The following is a 22,623-nucleotide window of genomic DNA, read 5'->3' as shown; positions in this document are numbered from 1 at the left end:
GTTGATGAGGTTGTCAATAGTAGAAATACCTTGATACATTTCCGATACAAGTTTAAAATGATCCTATCTCTGTGAATTGCTCATATAAAGTAGAATCCAAGTACCGGAGCTATTAAAAAAAAAAAAACAGATCTATGATTAGATTTTTTAACACTGTAACACTGTTACAAATGTCTCAGTTTAAGAATTTAAGTATGAGATAGCGATCCCAATAAAGGCTTTTTAACCTTTTTTTGCCAGAAGAGTGCTTGGCTTCTTCTTTTTTGAATTATTACAAATTTGTTGGTTGTGTCCAGTCACTTTTCTGTACCAGTACGATGAAAGGAAAGTGTCCTATTATGTGTGCCTAGGACTTTTTTTTCTTTTTGCCGTGGTATTGAAATAGGTATTATTTTCATAAACTAGAATGATATCAAAGTTTATCATTCAGGTATCATGACAGCCATAGTTTACTACCCTTCACAGTGTGGTAAAAATGGAAAAGACTATTAAGAATGCCAAAAAAGCAACCTCAGCGAGCAGTAGCTTGAAAACTGAGATAGAAAGTTGTGTTCTTATGGTTGACGTCACTCAGTGAGAGAGAGAGAGAGAGGAAGCCTGTTGTTTATGGTGAAGGTCTGTTGATGGCGGTGAGAGGGGTAAATGGGGAGACGACTGGAGGTCTGCTAGCCCATGAGGGCCCCATGGGGGTCCAGCTGCCCTGATCTATGGCCTGTATGACTGTTGAGGTCAAACCAGAGAAGCCCTGGAAATAGGAAATTAGCAGCCCTTTGCAATTAGAGCCCTGACCACAGGCAGAGTTGGTATGTTGCATCATGCACGAGAGAGATGTCCACTATTTGACCGTAAGAGCCCAAAAAGCAGAAATCGGACTGTGTGAATGTTCTCACTAGAAAAACACAAAAACAAGAGCTTTCTCATGTAGCCGCATGTGTAAAGCTTTCTATTTATACAGAAGACGACAAAGAAAGTCAGGCAGAGGGCGCGAAATGCCCCGAGGCAGGCTGACTGGCCCTTGCCACCCAGGCGGTGTGCGGACATGCGGGGGCCCTGGAGCAGCCCTCAGCTCCGGATGAACATGTCTCCACACAGACCTACAGGAAGAACCAAGCATCCCCCCTCTCCTTCTCTCTCTCTCATTTACACCACGTCAAGCCAACTCCCATCTCAACAACAAACTCCTATCCACCATCCCATAAGAGGCTCTTAAATTTTGATGCTGCAAGCTAAAATGAGAGGTTGTTTGGGGGGTGCAGAGGGGAAAAAGTGTTACACAGGATCAATCCCACACCCTGTTTGCGCTGACAGCAGGGAGAGCTGTTGCTGCTGTTGAAGTGTGCGTCCAGGTAGTTTCCTCATGGCTGCAGGCGGTCAGGTAGCCAGGCGGTGCCAGCGGTGTGTTAAACACACACGCGCTTGTCTCCAACCTGTCAGTCAGCCACCCTGCACCACATCAGACCACCGAGGTCTCATACATAATTTGGCATCAAATGAATATTTTCACAACGTCCTGGCAAAAGTAGTATTTGATGAAATATTAATTTGGTGATTAATTTTTGCATCTGATCTTCTGTCAAGTGAGATAAAAAAAAGGATAGAGTTTGTCCTGTGAAGCCAGTTGTTGAAGGGCACCTCGCTCCAACTTCACACATAAAACTTTCATTAACTGATAGAACAGGCACACTATTTTCCCGGAGTGAGATAAAAGGGAAACTTACTCCACTTTGAAAGTGAAATCAAGACATACCAAATAGGACAGACTAAAAGCACTAACATGGCTTTTTAATCTCCTGAGCAGCTTGATTGCACTTCACAATAGGTGCTAAGGACTGTTAGTGTACAGCCGGCCAGATGAAGTTAGACAAGCTGGGTCTCTTTGAGACAGTGCTGATGGGTTACTAAGTGACTCTGAATCCACAGAGAATGACTTGTAAAACATCTCAACAGTGTGACATATGTCACGAACCTTAGCCGGGATGAGAAGTTTAGTGGTGCTCTGAGAGCTTGTTCACTAGAAAGCAGTCAAGCATAAGTCAGTGGTGGCAAGGAGTCAGAACGATGACTGCTTTTGTGTACGCTCAGTGAAGCATTGCAAAAGTGAGTTCACATAATTATGGTGCATTGTATTCAAAATATGAATAAGTGTCACTCTCTTTTTCAATAACGTGTGAAGAATCAGACATCATGTGTGGAAAAATTTTAAATTATTATGATAAAAAAATATTTATTGCATATTTATGGCCTGATGCTGTTATTAATTGAGGTATTCTGTTGATTTTGCTTTGAGTTCTTCGAGGAAGTCTTGCGCAATTACTCCTGTACACTTTTTATAATGTGTATACATTACGCATATGTAGGCTTCTGTTAATGTACATGTATGTGTATGCATATCTATCTTTTAGATTGCAATATGTTTCAACATGGACATAAATAAAATAAAAAATATATATAATAATGCAGAAAAAAAAAATAGGCCGACCTAAACTTAAATCTTTGTGTGGTGCTGAATGAAAAATATTGATAATTTAGGAATAATGTAAACTTATTGATTGCAAAGCTTGAGTGCACTTACATTCAAAGTATGTTTACTTACATACAAAGTATCCTAATTAAAGTCACAATAGGTACTTTAAAGGACCTTTTCCACTCTAACAGAGATTTTATCATATAGCAAGACAAAGAGTCCCAGGTATTTTTCTAAGGAGACAAACGACCATGTGAATTTTGGGCTTAAGTTCGGCAGGAAGACAAATGTGGGATGCCAGTGTTGATTTGTTTCTTCTTTGTGTGTAAATAAAGTTAATCAATTGTTTGTAAATGTGAAAAAAAAAAGCTGAGGTGACATTTATGAACACTTGTTGCTATGGGAATTCTCTGGACCTATATGTTCAATATACTGCAGTTTGAATTATATCGTATTGTTCAACAGAATGCTTACGTATAAAGTATCACTAATTATGACGATAAATAAACGAGTAAAATGTCTATGTGTGCGTGTGTATTGTGTGTAAGGAAAATAAGAGGGGTCAGGACCTGGGTTGATAGACAGATATATACAGCATCATTTATGTGTAAATGTAACAACAAAAGAAAACAAACAGTAAAATAATAGCTTTCTATAAATAAGTCAAGAACAACGAACCCATCCACTCGCAGTGCTAGAATAAAACCCTTTATCTCTCACAAGAAATGGGGGCAGAAGGCCTACCTTGACAAGGTGCAGCAGCTCATATAGGTCCTCCACCTCATCTCCCTCCGTTTTACTGTAGTTTCTGCTGGTGTCCAGGCTAGAGCCCTGGATGGTGCGTCTATACAGGGGCAGATCCATGGCTTCAGCATACAGCTCTATGGCCTGGTGGCCCACCGTCTGGTACATGTAGCTGTCCAACTCATCTGTGGCATGGAGGAAAAGAAGTTTGAGCCACTGTGAGGTGATGAGCTACTGATTATGTGTCGGATAAACAGTAATAATGAGTATGTTAAAGAATAGTTAAGTGTGGGCAAACAACCAGAAGCTAATTTCAAATGTTAACAAAACTGATGTTGAAACTGACAGATAGGGTATAGGTCTATGGCTATAGATTTCATCAGACTACATGGCTATGAATCAACCATTTATTACACAACAATACGCTACTGGGACAGCTGGACCTGCTGAATAGTTACATTAAGATCCATGTTGTCAGGAACAGCATAACATGCAGCCAATAACGAAAACATATATATGAATATATAAATGAAGCTTTTTCAAACTCAACTCATTACAATTTTCATTCACTTTGTTCTGAAAAGTGCCATAATGAAATAAAAGTGTCACTGTGAAAAACGTCAGCGTGAAATAAAAACAAGGCTTTCAAAATAAAACTTTAATGAAAGAAAAACTCCAACAAACATCAGTCACCATGAGAATTTCATTTTATTATGTTCTATTGTGTTTCGCATGAATATTTACCTTATTGTGTTTTGTATTATTCACTTACTTACGGACTAGGAACCAAACAGTGCATACTAGATGGTAACACAATTCATAACTTCATATAAATAAAGAAAAAATATCATCATGTAGCCATATTCAGTAATTTAGTGATGTCTTCAATTGTTTTGATTCTTTGACAGATAGTCAAAAATTCCCAACATATTCCCTATACAGTTTAAGGATAAATCAGTTACATTTTCTATGGATTAAATATTTGATTAATCGCCCTATAGTTGCAGCTCTAAGCCACAGCATATCAGATGGCATGCAGCGAACACTCCTGTGGGATTCGGAGTACATAAAGTTCTGCAGCACTTTGTTCATGTGCAGTTCACAGTTTGCTGGTCCGCAGAAGAGCAGGTGGCTGGCCCACATTGCCCAGCTTGCCCCTGTAGATCATAAACCCAGGCAGCACATCCTCCTCACCTGTGTTAGCAGGACGGAGGTTGGCCAGAGCTACGATCCGGTGGCCAGCAGCAACACACTGCATCATGTTGTAGCAGCTGTCTTTGCCCCCACTGAAACACAAAATGAGAAATAGGCGCAGAGGTAAAGCTGCATTTGAATCATTAACATGCAGAGCTATACATTATCACGGGGTGTGTGTTATGAAGCAACATTAATATTCAGTGATGATGAACCTGTTTGTGGTTGTACTTTGGCTACTGTACTGAGGATGCTCTATTTCAAAGTGCCACTCTTGTATGGGCTTTTTTTCTTTTGTAACTTTTATATCTTATAGTCGATAACTTTGGACTTTTACAGGCGACATGGCATATTCTGGGTTTGAACACACTCCACGGGCGTAATAAAACACCTAACACTGCATAGGGACAGGTTGTCTTGCATGTCTTCACAGAAATACATCTGAGATGTAGTTAGAGGCATGCTAGCTAAAACAACCGTGACAGATCAGGGAGACAGTTATAACGAAGAAGAGCGTTTACCTTATTAACGCGACCACTTTCATCGTCTTATTTTTCTCTCAAGAGTTTAATGACTAATGTATTTGCGATAACAGTGCACAAAGTGACAGCTATGCTCTGCAAACCGGTGCCTGTACACAACAACATGTGAGAGCTAGACTTCCGGGTTGGTAAAGGACCCGTTTATATACCAAGCTGCCTTCAAATATGCCTGATAGAAAATCACTGTCACTGGCATTTTCTCTCTTTCTGTTCATTTTTACATTTAAAAACACACACACGGCCATAATCAAGTGCAGCAATGACAGGCTGTTCAAAGTAAAGAGTGAAAGTATAATAATTGAGATTTTTTTATAAGAATATGAATTAATGGTGTTTACATAACTATGGCCATAACTAAAGAAATTAAGGAAACAAACCAGTGACAAAAAAATCCTTGAAAAACATGCAGAATTAAAGTGATTAAATGAGTAGTAATAAATAAAAGGACCAATATCAATGAATAAAAGATAAAATCAAATGTTATAAAAATAGATAAATACGAAAAAAATGTAATCTCTCTTTCTTACAACACAACAGCGCACACAAACAACAATGCAGGCAGACCTAGTGTGCACTGTCTTTATTTTTATTTTGCATGTTCAATTTGAATGAATTGTAAAGCATCAAATTTGAAAGAAACAATTATTTGACTGTCTTTTTTGTCATTTCAGCCCTAAACAGCCACACGAAAAATACATACAAACAGTGCTATAAATACTTAGACAGTGTAAAATATAATATTACATTTTAATATATAATATTGCAACATATAATATAAGCAAAAACACATTTTACATGTGATGAATTAAAAGTTACATGTGGTTTTAGGACATTTTGTCACATTTTACATGTGAAAACATGAATCTGAGCTCTCATAAATTCACCTTTCTCAAAGCAAATTTCGTAAAGTGCCATTTAAAGTACCGTCGAGGCACACCGTTCTGTAATGTAATCAAAGTGGATATGCGGTGTAACTCTAACACTGACACTAACACACATCCTTTGCCTCTATGTGTCTCAAGAGAGGCCCAAAGGTCCGTGCACTGGTATTCACACACAGGTTGCACTTTTCCTCTGAGGGAGCCCTATTTTGCTCAGAGGAAAGCCTTTGATGCTCTTTTTGCTCTCTGTTGTTGTGCCAGAGCAGAATAATTGCACTGCTTTTGTGTGCTTCCCTCACCTTCTACCCCTAAGCAGGCTAACGGCAACTGATTTTGTTTGAGTGTACAAAATTGAGAGAGACGTCTCTTCATCCCATGGCTTTTAACTAGGTTCCCTTTTTTGTTTTTGTTTGTTTTTTTTGTTTTATTCATCCTGAATATATGGTAAAATCTACAACCTGCAGATGAGCACCATTTGCATTGTGGCACAGGCAGTAGAGACTGAGAACAGGGGTTACTTTTCTAATGGATGAATATGCTCTTAATTTACGTCATATGTACTGTTAGACTTGATGGTTTTTTGTTCCTAAGTTTTGTTAAAAGGTGAGTAAATAATCAAATATCCTGATGTCTTAAATTCAGAGTATTTTCCTTCATTCCTTGTTCCTTTGTTTCCTTCTTTGTTCAGTATTTATTCATTTCTGGTCGATTCATTATTCTTTTATCGGTTCATGTAGCCGCAATAAAAATGTAAACTTCCCTGACTATTTTATTGAGATACTGGGACAGGCAATATTCATCCTCTGTCCCTGGACAGGGGAGCCAAAATAAATCCATGCATCACAACAACAAATAAGAACTACAAATACATTTGTACAATGAATATATCACAAAGTGTTGGAAATTTCATTTGACAGAATGAGTGATATAGTTTTCAAAATGTATCTTTGACATGTGGGGTTTGAAAAATGGCCATGTCTTGGAGAGAGCAGGACACATCCCTCTGGGTCTGGTTGTCCTTCAGTTTTGTAAACTCATTAATATATCACCTATGTTTTCCAATTTTGCGGGTAATACTTTATAATACAGCTTCACTGCCTCTGGTAATTTCCATTAAAGCCCAGGCCGATATGACCAACGCAAATTGCGTCACTTATCAGTTTTAATTTATGTAGTTTATTACCCAGACAAATAAAGAGGTGTGTTGTTCCGGTTTTATTTGTGGCAGCATTTTGCTGACGTAAAAGAGCGTTTTATGTCCGTATTGTTGGTGCGATGGGGATAAAAAGTGTTGATGGATAGCCCAACTGAGACACAGCCAATGGACGTGAATATGAGACGCATAAATATGAAAGCAAGGCAGCGGGAATCAAATGACACCCTTGGCCTTTTCTTAAAGGAGCATGTGCATATGACAGGTGATTTACACAGACACACAAACTAATTTTTGTCGCACAAGGACACAAAAACTTTGGGTGTAATGAGAAACTAAGGCCTCAAATCACACGACGATAAATTGAGTGTCAGAACAGGCCAGCCAAGGTTGCACGCTGAGTGGCCAGAATACAAACACACCCACATATTTCTGGTCCCATCAACAACATGACAAAGCAAGTACATAAGCTGCACAGTACACAGTGCATTGTGTATACTTCCTTCTGAATAGGAGTGGTGGGCTGTGGGTATTTGCAAAACATTTGCTTGTAATGTGTCTGGAATAAAAGCTCAAAGTTTTGTTATTTATTTTCATTGATTAAACATGAAACAGTAAGCAGGCACAACTTTGTTGTTTTAATATGCTGTGATTTTGGAGCGTATAATGGTATAGATGATAGATGATTTGTAAATGTGCTACCACTCAGTATTTGTAAACGTGACACCACTGGATATTTTTAAGACCTCGGTACAATTTCCAGCCACTTTTGTGGCGACAAAAAACGGATATTATTGACAGGAAGTCAGGCTATCTGCAGCCATGTTTGTGGTGACAAAACAGGTTGTTTTTAACGAGACCTTGGGACATCTCCCGCCGTGTTTGTGGCGACATAACCCTAACCAAGTGGTTTTGTGCCTGAACCTAACCAGAGCATGGGCATGGCATTGAGAAAAGTTTAAAATTGAACCTAAAGAAAGGTAAACTTTTAACTAATTCTTATTCTGCCGACTGTGTTGTCAAACTACTACAATTTTGTATGATTTTCTGTCAAAGAGATGCTGAATAATAACGACTGAGGCAAACATGTGCTACTGGACTCCAGTAGCAAAATTAGAACATTTAATTTCCTGAGCCTTTTTTCTCTGATTCAAAGGAACAAGAGCAACAAAGTTTATCCGAATTTCCTCTCATCCAAGCGAACATTAGCAACTGATGTCAAACAGAACTTTCTGCTACAGCTCAAGCCAACATACAATTCTTGCTCTGACTTGATGCTGAACACAAATTGGATTTGAACTTAACTGTAACTTGAAGTTTCAGCTGAGCCACAAATATGAAGCAGGGGATACAGAGGATGCGGTGCCAAATTAAGATGTTTGACTGGAACATCTGGCAGTCCAGTTCTTTTTCCTGGACCTTGCAGTGTGCATCAATGTCTACCCAAATGTCAGAGGTTTATTTAAAAAAAAAGCACAAAAAATGTATTCTTTCTTAGCCATATGTAGTGAGCAAAAACAGAAAACTCGTGCTAAATACAAATGATGTTCAATGAGAGCTGATGACAGCCAAATGTTATCTCAGAACAGTGATAAATTTGCACTCAAGTGAGTGGCTGAAAGCAGTCCTGTGTATTCTTAACTCTATTCCACTCTGGTGTTGCCTCCATCAGGGGCTCATTTTCCAAAGAACTATCAACATAATGATACCTCTTTAGGGCCTAACCACATCCAAATCAGTTAGTAAACAACCCAAACGGGGATCTGTACACATTTTTACAGACAATTAACTGTTATCACGAGGGGCCCAAATGGATTAGTAGGCTCATTAATGTCTGAGGCTAATCGGTCCTTGATTGGAAATGTGGGAGAATGTGAAATAAAGTCGTGGCTTGATCCAAATTGTGTTTGATCATGGCAACGTCTTTAACAACAGCCCCAGTCTGCAAACAGTAATTGAGGTTTTTTTTTCCTCTAAATCCCTCAATTGAAAATCTGGCTTTTACCCTCGTTCCATTTGGCGTCTAAACTACATAAAGCATTAAAATGGATGAAATATGTTTTGCCTCCTAAGCTGCTGCTCTTTTGTGAAAGCCCTGAGATCATTTTTGCTGATAACTATTATTTGGTCTTCAAAATAATAAATATCTTTGGTTAGGAAAAGTGGTGCTGATTCAGTGCTGCCTGTATTTATATTGCATATTTTGATCCAACGTTAATTGATTTGGCAGCCATTTAATTAAGGGTTTTACAATATTTCACATCCCTAATACATGATGACAGTGAAAAATAGATTGAAATGGAAAAAGAGTCATACTGTACAATCAACTACAATCAAACAATCTATTATGCTCCTGAAGGCTCTGCATTGTTTTCCTTGAGAATAATTTAATAGCAACAATATGGGTTTTGGAGAAAGTCCAAGCAAGTTAAGAAATGTGGTCTTAATATGTGGACAATTTTATTATTATTAAACAAAGACAGCCATGACACTGGGGGCACACGATGCTCAGAGCTAAATGCTACTATCAGCATGCTAACAGGCTGATGTTTAGCAGATATAATGGTATAAACACATATTACAGCTGTGGCTGACTGACCTACCACCTGACAGACTGGTAAAACTCTTCATTTAACCATGTTTAATCTGGAGAAATAAATATACACAACATATGTAAGTGAGAGGCCCGAAAAGGATTTCTGCATGAATCAAGATTTTCAAAATAAATAAAGCCGTCAGTCTGACCTCTCCAACTCTGCAGGAAAAGAGACTTTCCAACGTTCAAAAGACTCAGCCAACCATCCATAAGTACAAATGTAATATCCTGAATGCTTCTCCTTGATTTGAAATTGTCTTGCCCTGCTTCTAGCATCCTCGAATCAAATTATGGTTTCAGCGGTTGAGCCCTGTGAAGCTGCAGCCAAGAGGATGTGGTCCATTAAAGTACGCCACCATTCCACTAATTATGAAGCAGCCAAAGCAAAGCTGCACGCACTGCTATCACCTGGCCCTGCTGCCAAATACTGTTCTACATACAGGATCTTTAGTCTAATGGTTTACAGAGACAGTAATTCAAACCGCTGGACATTTAGCCTCCAAGCCCTGTAATATACACTATATACTTAAAATAAAAAAGTTATATGTACCTGTCTCTACGGGCAAACCATCATTACAAGCCCTACTAATATATCATGTCTTAAATAAAATCCTCAGAATAATAAATGTATGAACATATCATATAATCATTTCTAGACAAAACGAGAGAAGCGAGAACGAGATGATGATTATTTTTCTTTCCATGCATCTTCATTCATCAAACGCATTTAAAGGATCAATTCTGGCTTTGGCTTTGTAAATAAATGCTGTAACCGAGCTGACTAAGTATTACAATGGTGAAAATACTTTGTAATCTGTAAATTGTCTGGCGGGATGCTGTAATTAGCTCGTCTGCTCTCTGACATACAATCCTCGGACAGTTCCCCTCGCAGCCGACAAACACAATCCTAATCCAGGAAATAGCCTGCAATCAGAATATTGGAGTTGACATCAGAGGTAGCCACAGAGGCGATTCCCACACACCCCTCCCGTAGCTTCAAAGGTCTTCCTGGGCCTGTTACGGGTTTCCCTCGTGATGAAGTGTGACACTCCACAAACACAAAAGCCCCAGCCCTCTCGCGGGTCCGCTTTGCTTTTCTTGGAACGCTCCAGTCTGACCAACGCCAAGTCAACTTGGCGGTTGTCAAAACAGGCCCCATATCTCTGAAGAGTGTGTGTGTGCGTGTTGTCTGCGTGGTAATGTGTTGAGCGTGTGTAGATAGCTTGTCAGAGTCACAGGGCCCTGTCTGCGTGTGAGTGCTGTCTGTGTGTGTGGGTATGTGTGTGTTTGTTTCCACCTTGAAATGATGTCATGTGCACCCATAATCAAAGCCGCCACCTGGTCGTCTGTGGGAGTTGCTGGTTTGCCAAAACCCTCCACATAAGGTCTCTGGAGACAAATGATTTAGTAATGTTGTTGTTTTTCCCCTCCATCTGACGATCAAACATCATCATCACCACAACACTTGAGCCACAGATTAGTTTACCTGTTTTTAAGTTATTTCTTGATAGAGCCATCCTAAAACATTCTGGTTTTGACTTTGTTTCCTTTATTTTCAAGCTAAATCACTTGTCTCTCCTTTCATTTTCTATCCATCTCCCCCTCTTTCCTCCTCTACCCCCACTTTTTCTTTCATCCATCCACCTACCCTCCTCAGCGGTCAGTTTTTTTTTACCCCGCAGTAAGACGTCACCTGTGCTGAATGGCTGGCCGCAGCTAAGCCAGGCCAGCAGACTGCCTGCCAGAACACAGCGAGCCCGGGTCTGCCATTTGTCTTGTGGTTTTTGAGTTGGGGATATTTGTCTAACGTGCTGTCCAATGTCAACACTGGCTCTAAATACCCCTGCTGCTGCACGAAGTGGGCTTCCTTAGGGAGGATAAGGATTAATGCTGGGTTGGAGATGAAATAGAGGGAGAGGAGGAGGAGGACAGAGCAGGGATGAGCATTGAGAAAAGGGATTGATCAAGGCAGGCACTGTGTGTGTTGATGACAAGCTAGCAGAGGAGAAGGATGAAAAGAAAGACGCATTCAGCAGTGGATTTGTGGAGTTATCTTCCTCAATAAGGTAACACTTTGGATCATAAAAGCATTTCCATATAGAAAAGTTTCTCAAAATAAACCATTTTCCCTACACTTCCCAGCCACAGTATGCACACAGAGGGTTAACCGTTTTAGAGCCGTGACAGGCCCCGTGTGAAAGATAGCCCCCGATCATTCAGAACCATTTCTAAACCTGTGACTAACCATAAATAACAAACAAAATCCAAGGCCTCCCACCAGCATTAACACCGGCAGCGCCAGATGAGAAACTGTCGGCTAGATAGGAGATGACCTCAAGTTTACGGCCTCAAACCTGTTGATCCTGAGCAATTGATTGTCACCAGTACGAGAGAGCCCCCCGCCTCCATCAATCCCCCCGCCACCGTCTCAGCAAGAACGAGATGAATTCTAGCAGCGATTCTGCCATGAGAAGCACATCAGTGGCCTCTGCCTTCTCTTTTATGAGGCGAATTCCATACACTGGGCCCAATATTCCCGGTTACTGGAGTCTGGTGATTAAAGTGTATAAAAAAGGGGGCAGCACCACTAAAAGGCAGTGATTTAGTGAGCTGTCACCCCAGTTCAGGCGGGGCAACAAGTTCAAGTCCCAGCAGGAGGGTTGTAATGAAAATGAAACAAGGAACGAGACGGTGTTAGGGAGGAGAGGTTGGAGGGCCGGAGGGTCAAAGGGTGGTGAAGGGGTAGGGGGCGCGAGTGGGACGGGGTCATCTGGAGGGTGATGATGATGATAGTGGTGCATCGATTCAGATTTTCAGTTTGTGGATGTGGGTAAACATCATCTTTTTGTCTGCTGATTACAAACGAGGTAGAGATGATGTTTAAAGAATGCCATGAGTTTAAAGATTGATTTCCTACCTCTGGTGAGCCATTGAGGTCCATTTATTTCACTGTGGTATGAAAACAAACAATCCCTGTGAACAAATCATCATCATATGACATTGCCTGGTTTGAAGACTTTACCAGATGGTTTGAATTTAAAGGGTCACTCCACCAATTTGACACATTAAGTGTGTTTACAGGTCTTGGGGGGTACTACTGCATATGTGGAAAAAGTAGTATAAAGCGCCGCAGGACAAAACTGCATATAAACACCAGTGATGCAACTCAGTGGCTAAGTTGCATTGTGGGTAATGTAGGCGCCAGGTTAAAGTGCAAAAACTAAAATTCTCCATTATATATTGTGTTTCTGTGCTGGACCATTTCTTGGCTGGTTCCCTGATAACTGCTTTAAAAGTGTTAGAGGGCACATTTTCTACATTTAGACAAGATAGCTGTTTCCCCTCCTTTTCAGTCTTCATGCTAAGCTAAGTTAAGCTAACCAGCTGCTGGCTCCAGCTGGCTTCAGTTACATATCTACTGTACAGCCGTGAGAACGGCACTAATCTTCTCATCTAAGTATGTGTATCCCTAAATTTTGGACTTTTTCAAGTTTTCAGTCATCTAGGCCCTGATTCATCAAGATCTACTGTGTGAGGTTACTGGTGTGAGGGAGTTAACAGACATACAATGTCCTAGACCAAAAAGGAGGGATTACTGAGTCCCTAACCTTCCACTAACCTCGTCCCGACCTTGTAAAAACCCTGACCCCATCATTTCCACCCTTACAGGATTCATCTGCTAGCTGGACTGCCTGCCTCTCATCTGTGGGAGTGGGGTTAGATGCCTTCAAGTACCAGCCAGCTATAAAAGACACATCCTGATGGGCCTTCCTCTGTTGTGTTTAATAGCTGTCCCCCCCCCACCCGCCCCCCTCCACACACACCCCCCCCACCTCCCCCATCCTGACCTTCGCCACCACACCCACCCTCAGCCTCTGCGTCGCTGGCCCTTGGCTAACCCCTCGTATCCAAGGTTCAGGGTCAGGGCAGCAGACTCCCAGCCAGTTGGGCGGTTGCCCAGAGGAGCTGATGCAGGAGAGACGTAAGAGACCCAGGGACCCCTCTGATGTTCCCGAGAGTTTCCAAAGAGGGAGAGGCTGCGGCGTGTTTACAACATCTTTAATTTAAGGAGGGAAGGAGCGACGCACAGGCTTACACAGAGCATGACGAAAGAGCGCTACAGTGTATAAATAAGTGTCACGTAAAAAAGAGGAATGTGGTTCTTTCATTGCAGTCAAACAGCTGAATGAGGACAGATAAAAGACTGACATGCGCATTATTTTTTTCATTGATGCAGGCCAAGGAATAGAACCCAATTATTTTTTAAAGTGTGCACAAACTGCCTTTAAATCAAATGTTGTGTTCTTAAAACAAGGGTAAGTAATGTAGTTTAGATGCATTTCTTGTTAGATGTGTTAAAATTTTACTCTGAAAAATCTGGTATCTGTGCACTCACTGGAGTCTTCCACAAGGCTCGTTGGACAGAATGCTAAAGCTATTAGCGAGCTAGTCACAAGAGAATAGCAGACAATGTGCAGCCACAATTTCAGACGTTCATTATGTTAATGTTTGCTGGTTTGTTACATGTGAATGACACATCAGGTAGTTGGACACAGTTAGCGATGACAACGTTGTGCTGCGCTCCTTATGGGGAAGTGGCCATGGAGGGAGGGTGTTTTCTTTGGTTGGATACTTGAAAACATTACCAACCCCAGCTTTAAGTGACCAGCTTTAAGATTACTGACCAGTTGGAGACAAAATAGTTTAAATAGATAGAAGTGTTTTACAGAAAGCATCTAACCTGGATTGCATTTCTCTTTCTATGAATTTTGAGAGTCAAACCAATTCCATGGAGGACTGTGAATGCTCATTTCTACTTAAGGAAGTCTCTTCCGGCCTTGAGAACACTGATTCAAGAGCCTGGTATCTGCTGCTTCCTGTAACAGGACAAACCTCTTGCATTTTTAGTTGACTTGCGTGTGAATCATTGACATGATCAATTTACGTCCGTACTTTGGTTTCCTGCGGATATGAAATAGCATTCAGCTGTTCTTCCCTCTTCTAGCACACTTATTTCCTAAGCAACTGTGATTGCACACAATGGATGTAACTCTGTTAGGGAATGTATTTCACAGTAAAGACAACCACGATACAAACAATACCGTACATGTAACAACGACAAAGCCAACTTCCTGAAATGGATTCTTTGGAATAACAAATGTTGGCTGCTTATGGCTCTCTGATGGCTTCATTTTTCATTCGGCATAACTTGCTAATTTTTACTGCTCAATGTCCTCCACTCAGCCCGTGTCACTAAGTCATAAGCATGCTGCTCCCGGCTGATATATGGGTCTGCACGATGATGTCAGCGAAAAACACTTTCAATAATTGCTATGATTAATATTCTCAACCGTCCAACACCTTCCCTTCTCCATCCAGCCACACATCTCCTGCGAGGTTCATCTATCAGTCTGCTCTCAAACTGTTTAGGTCCTGCGAGTGATGCATGGCGCGCTGCCAACCCTGTGTTCCAATGCAAACTATTTACATTCATTCAAATCATGAGTCGATGAGCCTCCGGTGCAGAAAATTAGCATGAGTTAAAGGGGTCGAAAGAGGGAGAGGATCAGAGTATTTATTTTTTAACTGTTTCAACTTCATTGTGCAATAAAGGGAAATTTTCCCCGCGCGTCAGTTGGAATGATGACATCAAAACTCATTTTGTTTTGTCTTCTTTTCCAAACACTTCACTATTAATTATTAAGTGATTAAATGTGACTATTAAGTGTTTATCCACATTTACCCTGTCCATGTGCATGTCATTGATGTCCTCCAGCTGGCTGCACTGTCTGGAATGTGTGTCGAGCTCTCACAGGACGGGTTTCCTCTTGGCCTGCACTCTAATTGTTTAGGAGGAAAAAGGTGAAACAGATATGTATAAACAGCGGAGGTCTTGCAGAAAGTCTGGAGAGGCATAGAGGGCCTGGGACAGTAGCTGACCTGTCATATTCAGCGTTCACACTGAGGAGTCAGGGCTGCCATATTCTGTCTAGTGGCGTCAGTGAAAATAAACTCTTGCTTCCTCAATGTTGATGGACAAATTTATATTCCAGTGGGAAACACTTCTCATACACGCTGGCTTTGAAGAAGTCAGGCTGTCCAGAGTACACACAGTCATAGAACAGATAATACAGTAGCGTATACAGAAGATCATCGTGACTTGTCCGTCAGTCAATGAAATGCAGCCAGTCCAAATTTATGCTTCAAGTAGTTTACAGTAAATAAAAAGCCTTCTGTTCTCTCTCGGTCCAAACAACAGCTATAAATGGACCAGGAAGAAGACTTGTATTAGAAAACACAACAAATTTACGGACATTAGTATAAGCTGAGCAGCTCTATTTCTAGTGCTGTAAAAAGTAGCTACGGTGGCCATGAGGGTCAAAACACGACACCATTTCAGAAAATATAACAACAAACAGGGAGAGGGACCCACATGTTCCATAATGTGACATGTAGTTGTGTTTTCTGAAATGAGGTTGAGTTTTGACCCTCAGGGCCACCGTAAGTACATCAAAATTGTACTTAAAAGTACTTGAGTGGATGTACTTAGTTACATTCCACCACTGCCAAACAACAGTTATAAAAGGACCAGGAAGACTTGTATTAAAGAGAACCAAACCATTTCACCATTTCACTTTGTGGTCCTATATCTAAAAACCTATATATAAAAAAAATTATTTAAAATTTTTTTTAAAATGATATCTTAAATGTAGATTTCCTTCATCCTTATGATTATATTCTATGCTTTGTGTATGCAGGTACATAATATATATCGTGTGTGGTCATGTAACACCTGCTAAAATAAACATTTACATATGCCTTATGCCTAAACCTGTGCCCACAGTGATATGTTCAATATAAAGTGACTTCACACCTGATATGCAGGCTATGTAGCTGTATTTAGGATATGTGTATGCATTTTCTTTGTTCATGTAATCTGTTTTCGACTCGTTCTGTCTTCCATGTCTGTCTGTCTGTCTGTCTCGCACTGTACTGGCTCATGCAGCACTTCATTGTCGTTGTGTATAATCATTAAAAAGAAATATGGTCATTGCTGGGAATACGCCTGCTCCCTGTATGAATGCGATCTTGAGACAGTGATGTTCAGTGTAACAAATTGATAGGAGTCAATTAAGCATCTATTATTAACCTCCTATGGTTCACTGTCAATTATCTGTCCCATTAACTCTGTAATACTGTACGCAGTATGTGTTTAACACTGAGGAGATCCAGCGTGGCTCATATCTAATCTGCACTTATGAAAAAAAGAGCAGAAATGATGACTTTTAATGTCAATTCAATTTAATTAGATTTAATGAAATGGTTAAGGTCATTTATACCTCTGTTCCTCAGCTCTGAGATGATTTATAGTAATAATAAGGTGCGCTTATATAGATTAGTCATAAATTCCCCACACTTGTTCTACAGTCTTAAAGTCAAGGCACAAAGATGGTTTTTCTGCGATGATTACCATATTAAAGATAATATTACTGTCCACTTCAGGCATGGTACAGAATTACTTATATCTATTTAAAGACATGGGAAAATTCGGAGAAAGACATTCCTTAAAAAATAAATGATCTTTTCCTCTATGACTGGTTAAAAGCACCAGAGAAAAGATAATTACCCCCGCATGGAAATAATCTATATTTATCACATGTGCCTAACCATTTCTTCCATGTTGCTTCATGCCTGTGTTACATGATGCCAATTCCTGTCGTGTCCCTCTTGATGTTCATCAGCAAACCACTGCGCTTGTAACAGGAAATCATTCTACTGCTGTACTCACTGGCTCCTATTTACACAAACTCCCCCAAAACACTTAAGACAGGATATTTGATTGTGAGAAGTCTTTTCCATGTTGTTTTCCCAGAGCTGGCCGTCACCCTGGGTTAAGCCATAAACACATGAAACACACAACTCACAGCGCTGCTTACATTGTAGAAAAATATTAAAGACCTGCTAGTCATTAGAGACTTGCTTTGCAGTGCTCAGCGGCACCAATTTTGGTCTGACTTTGTTTGATGCCATTGTTTTTGTCTACAATGTACTGAGTCAGTCTTGTGTTATACCTACAGTGTTGAGACACACTGCATCAAGCAAATGAGCTCAGGAAACAGATCACATTGTAAACTATTTGCAGCCGTTAGAATGCAGCACCAAACACAATGACATTCAGGCGGCACATTATGCGAAAATTCAATTCTTCTGAGAGTTGGAAAGGAAGCCGTTCTAACCACAGAAATCCCAAATACCAGCTGGCCTGTTGCTGACATGAAACGCAGAGCTGCCAAGCCAGACATGCTGTCATTTGACCCCGCTGAATGGACTGCAACTCGCGAGTACTCATGGGTCTTGAGTCAGTATCTGGACATCCTCTTGGTGTGTGTGTGAATGGAGCAGCAACGTCCCTGTGGCAGAGTACCTACCAGCCATTTTTGCTAATGGCTCTTCCCTGAGAGATTTACGATCCAGAGACACAGGACAATTAGAGAAAGGGAAACACAAAAGCCCGGAGCTCTCCACAGAAAGATTTACGGTTTACAGAGGTGCTATTTTTGAAATTGAAAGTCTGATTAGAAAGTGCTGATGGTCTGATCCAGTGGAGGACTCAGTCACATGGGCAATGTCAGGTTCATTCAGGTGTCACTTAACTGCTGGCCTCATTACATCCCCTCATGGTCCGTGGTCCTGTGTTGTGACTGACATGTCCTCTTTGTTTGTTCACTGCTGCTTTTCTGACATTAACATAGGCAGATGTAATAAACAAGTCACAATGAGATATATGGCTTGATGGCAGAGCTTGCTCATTACATAGTGTCTCAGATTACTAACTCCCTCCTCCTCCCACACACACACACACACACACACACACACCACCCCTGCACTCAGGAAGAGAAAGAGGAAACACTTGTAGTCATGTTGCAAGACTCCAAGAACCAGGAGTCCTGTAACACAGAGAAAAGATTTGTCTGCATGATAGGGGGAGTATAGAAGCTAATTTTCGCCAGTAAAGGAAAAAAAAAAACATGATGAAAACTTTCCAAAGTCAGTCATGATTGCGATACATAGTCCAAATTATGAGATAAAAAGTCAAAATGTAGCATAAAAATTCTAAATCATGGGATAAAAATCACAATTATGATATAAAATGTCATGATTTTGAGATAAAATGTCTGACACGCAGTCATTATGAGATCATTTTGACTTGACATAAGCATTTTTTGCATCTTTTTAATTATATATTCACCTTCATTTTATTCATTGGTGGTAATGGGCTTCCATAGGAGAGAGAATTGCTGAGGTGCATAAAGAAACCTGCATCTGTTGGATCAAACATAAGCAAGGATCATACAGAGTCCTGTAATGACACTTAATCCACAGACGGACTGTACATCTTCCTCCTCTCTTTCCACAACATATTGCTCAGTGATTGTGCTCTCTGATTGTCCGTGTTTAATGGCAGCCTCCATCTGCCAGCCCTGTGTGTCTGCAGGCTAGCGGCCCGAGGCGCCCCACATTAGGGCCTGTTGGCGCGGGCCCCAGGCGCATTCCGCTTCTGGAAGTGTGATTATTGAGGCCTGATTACAATGTCTGCGACCACGATAACAAACCAACCCTCACTGAGTGCTTGGCAATCTCATTGCAAAACAAAACTGCTGGAGAATTAATGACGCTTCAAACTCGGACAGGTTTTTTAGTGCTGATAATCTGGATCCAGGGTAATTTGCGGCAATTGGTGACATATGGTTTGGTTTTACACTCGATGTCCAGCAACAGATATGAAATCTGTTGGAGTGGGAGTGATATGGCACCACGTAGGAGTTAATTCAGAGGATGTAAACAAAAAATAATAATAAACAAATGTCAAAAGGGAAATTTGAAAGAAATCAAATGAAAATAAAATAAAGAAAAGGTGAGGAAAATAAAGAAAAAAGGAAAACGAGGAGCTTACTAAATCAAACAGTCATCAAAACAGCAGTTCAGCTGTCTGGTTTGAGTTTTCCGCAGGATGTCCGTGGGGTGGCTAAAGCACGTCACTGTGGGACGGAGCCAGAGAACAGAGAGCACACCTGAAAGCCCCCATGTTCTCTCTCTGTAGAAGTGCCTGTGGTGGTCTCCAACTGCCAGCTTGTTTTTGAGGGGTACTCATTGCCTCATCCCTGCCTCCAGGCAAAACTCCATCCCTTTCCCAACCTCCTCTCTTTTTCTCTTTCACTACTCTCCCCCTCCCCTCACTCATCAACTCCCTCTTTTGCTCAAACTCTCTCTTCTTCTTTCTGTTTCTCCATCTCTCCGTCCCCTCAGGGCAGCAGGTTCGGGTAGAAGTCTATTGCGGCGATCAGAGCTGATAACCTGTATTCTGGACAGGCGTGCCACATGGGGCCACACCTTGCCCGAGGATAGGTCCATCCATGCTGGGGGCAACAGAAAGGCACAGGGGCCAGGGGGCTTAGGCCGGGGGCTAGGTCTAGAGTCGGGGCTGGTGAGCTTGAACTGAAGCAGGAGTGGGGAGGGGGGGGGGGGGGGGGTAACGGACTGGATGCTGGGACAGCAGCTGCATGAGCCTGAAGGCCAGGGCAGGCGGGAATGGGGCGCAGAGAGGGGTGAGGGGCCGAGATGTGGAGCCAAAAAGAGAGGGAAGGGTCAGGGTTAGTGACAGGGGTCTGCATGGTCCAGCTGAGGCTCTACTGATCCATGGTCGAGTGGAGCTGACAGGTGAGAGAACAGCACCACCCCTAATGATGGCAGCCAAGGCAGGGAGATGTTGGTGCAGGTTGGCGTGCGCTCTTGCACTGTTTGATGGAGAAGGAGCGAGAGGTGGACAGTGATGGAATCGACTGTTAGAGCCTGCTGCGTGAAAAGCTTTTGTTTATACCGATGTTTCAAATCAAAGATCAATCGCAGGCCGCAGCGTGTCTACACTGCAGCACCATATAATTATCCATCTCACTTCCAAATCCACAGAAATGCATTTGATAGGCATAATTTGTATTTGCAGTAAAAAAATACCGAAAGTCAAGTAGTTCACATTCCTCCTCTTTCCACCATTGACACGGTAATAACGCTGTTTTTATTCACTGCGCTGGCTCCACAGAGTGTGACAGCAGGCCATGTGTTCTTCCTCCACTCCAGCCTCGAAAATAGGACTTTCTGTCACTTTCGCAAGAGACCACAAGCTGGAATAGTTGGTCAGACGTGCTGTGTGTAATCATATTTGTGCATTTGTGCATGTCTTTCTGTGCGTGCTTGTTAAATATGTATGTTTGTTGCACGGGCAGGACTTTGTGGCAACGCTCCATCTGCCCGACTGCCTGGACTGGCCTGTCCGTGCCGCCCCGATTTCATCACCTTCCATGGGTTCGGAGGGGTGGCGGGAGTGTGGGTCGATTGCGGGGGGGGGGGGGGGGGGGGTGAGGAATGGCGGTGGTGGGGAGCGTACATAAAAAGTCACCCTGAATCTGCCAGCTGATTAATCAAGGGCGATCCGGCGGCAAGCGCAGCCTACCCGCTCCTTCCTGGCTAGTCCATGTGTATTTATTTAGAGTAACCCGTGGCCAGTCACGCCTGACCTCAAACCATCAGGAGCAGCCACAGTTGCGCCCAAGCATAAACAAAAAATGCGTAATGAAGATAAGAGGACAGAGGACGGGGTGGGCAAGGAGGGGAGGGGAGAGGAGAGGAGGGAGGGGAAGGGGGCAAGGCGAGGCGAGTGGGAGGAGGGCAGGCGCTCTTTCTTTTCTCAGAGATAGGGATCTTGAGCTTCACAGCAGAGCTCATGGGTCCAGACACTGAGCTGAAATAGCCGCCTGTGTCCTGGTGTTTACTTCTCAGCTGACATGGGAAGGGAAATCATTGACCTCTGTCGGAGCAGCCAGGGTCCATCCATCTTGCAGGCGGAAGGTATTTTTTTGCTGGGTATCAAATAGCTGGTGGTGAGGGGGAAACCTTTCTAAACCATCATAAAGAGTTAATTGGAACTCAATGCCGCACAACTGAAGAGAGATTGGTGAGGGATCAGGGAAAATGATTGCAGCGTACAAACACAAAGTCAAGATTCTATTCTAGTCTATTTCTTTTTCCATGTTTGTATCCAACAGTCTCCTCTCAAAGACGCTCCAGTTCACATTGGGGTTAAAAGCATCGAGCCTGATCAATTTCATCATCTTTAGTCGTGATGTAAGTAGCGCGGCAAGCAAGGAGAACAGAAACAAACAAACTCCAAAGATGGAGCCTCTATAGAGAGTTATTGATCGAACATGAAGGTTAGCCAGAAGTCTGAGAAGGTTGGCTCTCAGTGGTCCCACGTGGCGTCGGGAGGCCCAACTCTCTCTGCCTTTAAGAGCGCAGAACACAGGAAAGAACAAACACAGCGGATGGGAGAGAGGAAGGGAAGAACACGTATAACACACTCTTGGCGAGGCTGAGGATGTGCGTTTTGATGGATCACATGGTCAAGGAAAGGGACTGTTTCAAAACAATAATATTGAAATTATATAAAACAGCATAATATGCTACAAATCGCAGGTAGCACATGTGGTTTACTATTATTGTCTGTGACTGAATTTGCATTTCCAGTCCTCAAAGTTATTTTAAAGGCACATAGGGAGCAGAAGTCAACTCTGACATGAGCAGGTGGCACTTAAGACGCCTGTTTACCAACCTCCTTGTCCGACATGTCTGCCCCTTCGCCTTGTGTTGGTAAGTAATCTGCATGGCACGTGCTGATTGTCCAGGAGAGGCAGAGTGGCATCTCGGGTGAGCAGGTGGAAGCAGGCAACACACCACCTGGCGCTGGGGAAGAGGAGGAAAAGGGGGGGAAAAAAGAAAGAGAGAGCTCAGCCTCCCAGCACAGCTTGTTGGGTTCTGACCCACCGCAGCCCTCAATCTCTACCAACCCTACCGCCCTCCTTTTTTCCCTCCGCCGTCACATTCAGATCAGCCACACAGCGCCGGCTTGACTGAAGCAGGAAGGGGCCCGTCTCCCGTAGAGGCAAACAGAGGATGGGAGGATGAAGGGAGGGCAGGAGAGAGGGAACATAGCGGTA

The 22,623-nt window shown here is 42.2% G+C and overlaps 1 protein-coding gene across 2 annotated transcripts in view; it reads right to left on the bottom strand.

The window, feature by feature from the left end:
* dph6 (diphthamine biosynthesis 6) overlaps nucleotides 1–5,049 on the bottom strand; it is a 60,666-nt gene extending 55,617 nt beyond the window's left edge. For both annotated transcript variants that reach the window (XM_084380505.1, XM_084380506.1), the window contains exons 1-3: nucleotides 4,924–5,049; nucleotides 4,403–4,494; nucleotides 3,209–3,393 (exon numbers count right to left, since the gene is read on the bottom strand). In XM_084380505.1, coding sequence (XP_084236631.1) covers nucleotides 3,209–3,393; nucleotides 4,403–4,494; nucleotides 4,924–4,946 — 300 coding nt within the window. In that variant the 5' untranslated portion in view covers nucleotides 4,947–5,049. The remainder of the gene's footprint in view (nucleotides 1–3,208; nucleotides 3,394–4,402; nucleotides 4,495–4,923) is intronic.
* Nucleotides 5,050–22,623: the final 17,574 nt, after the last annotated feature.

The sequence above is a fragment of the Pagrus pagrus genome (genome assembly GCF_965226575.1).
Source record: "Pagrus pagrus genome assembly, chromosome: 18".
NCBI lineage: Eukaryota > Metazoa > Chordata > Actinopteri > Spariformes > Sparidae > Pagrus > Pagrus pagrus.
This window is presented reverse-complemented; position numbering and strand designations above follow the sequence as displayed.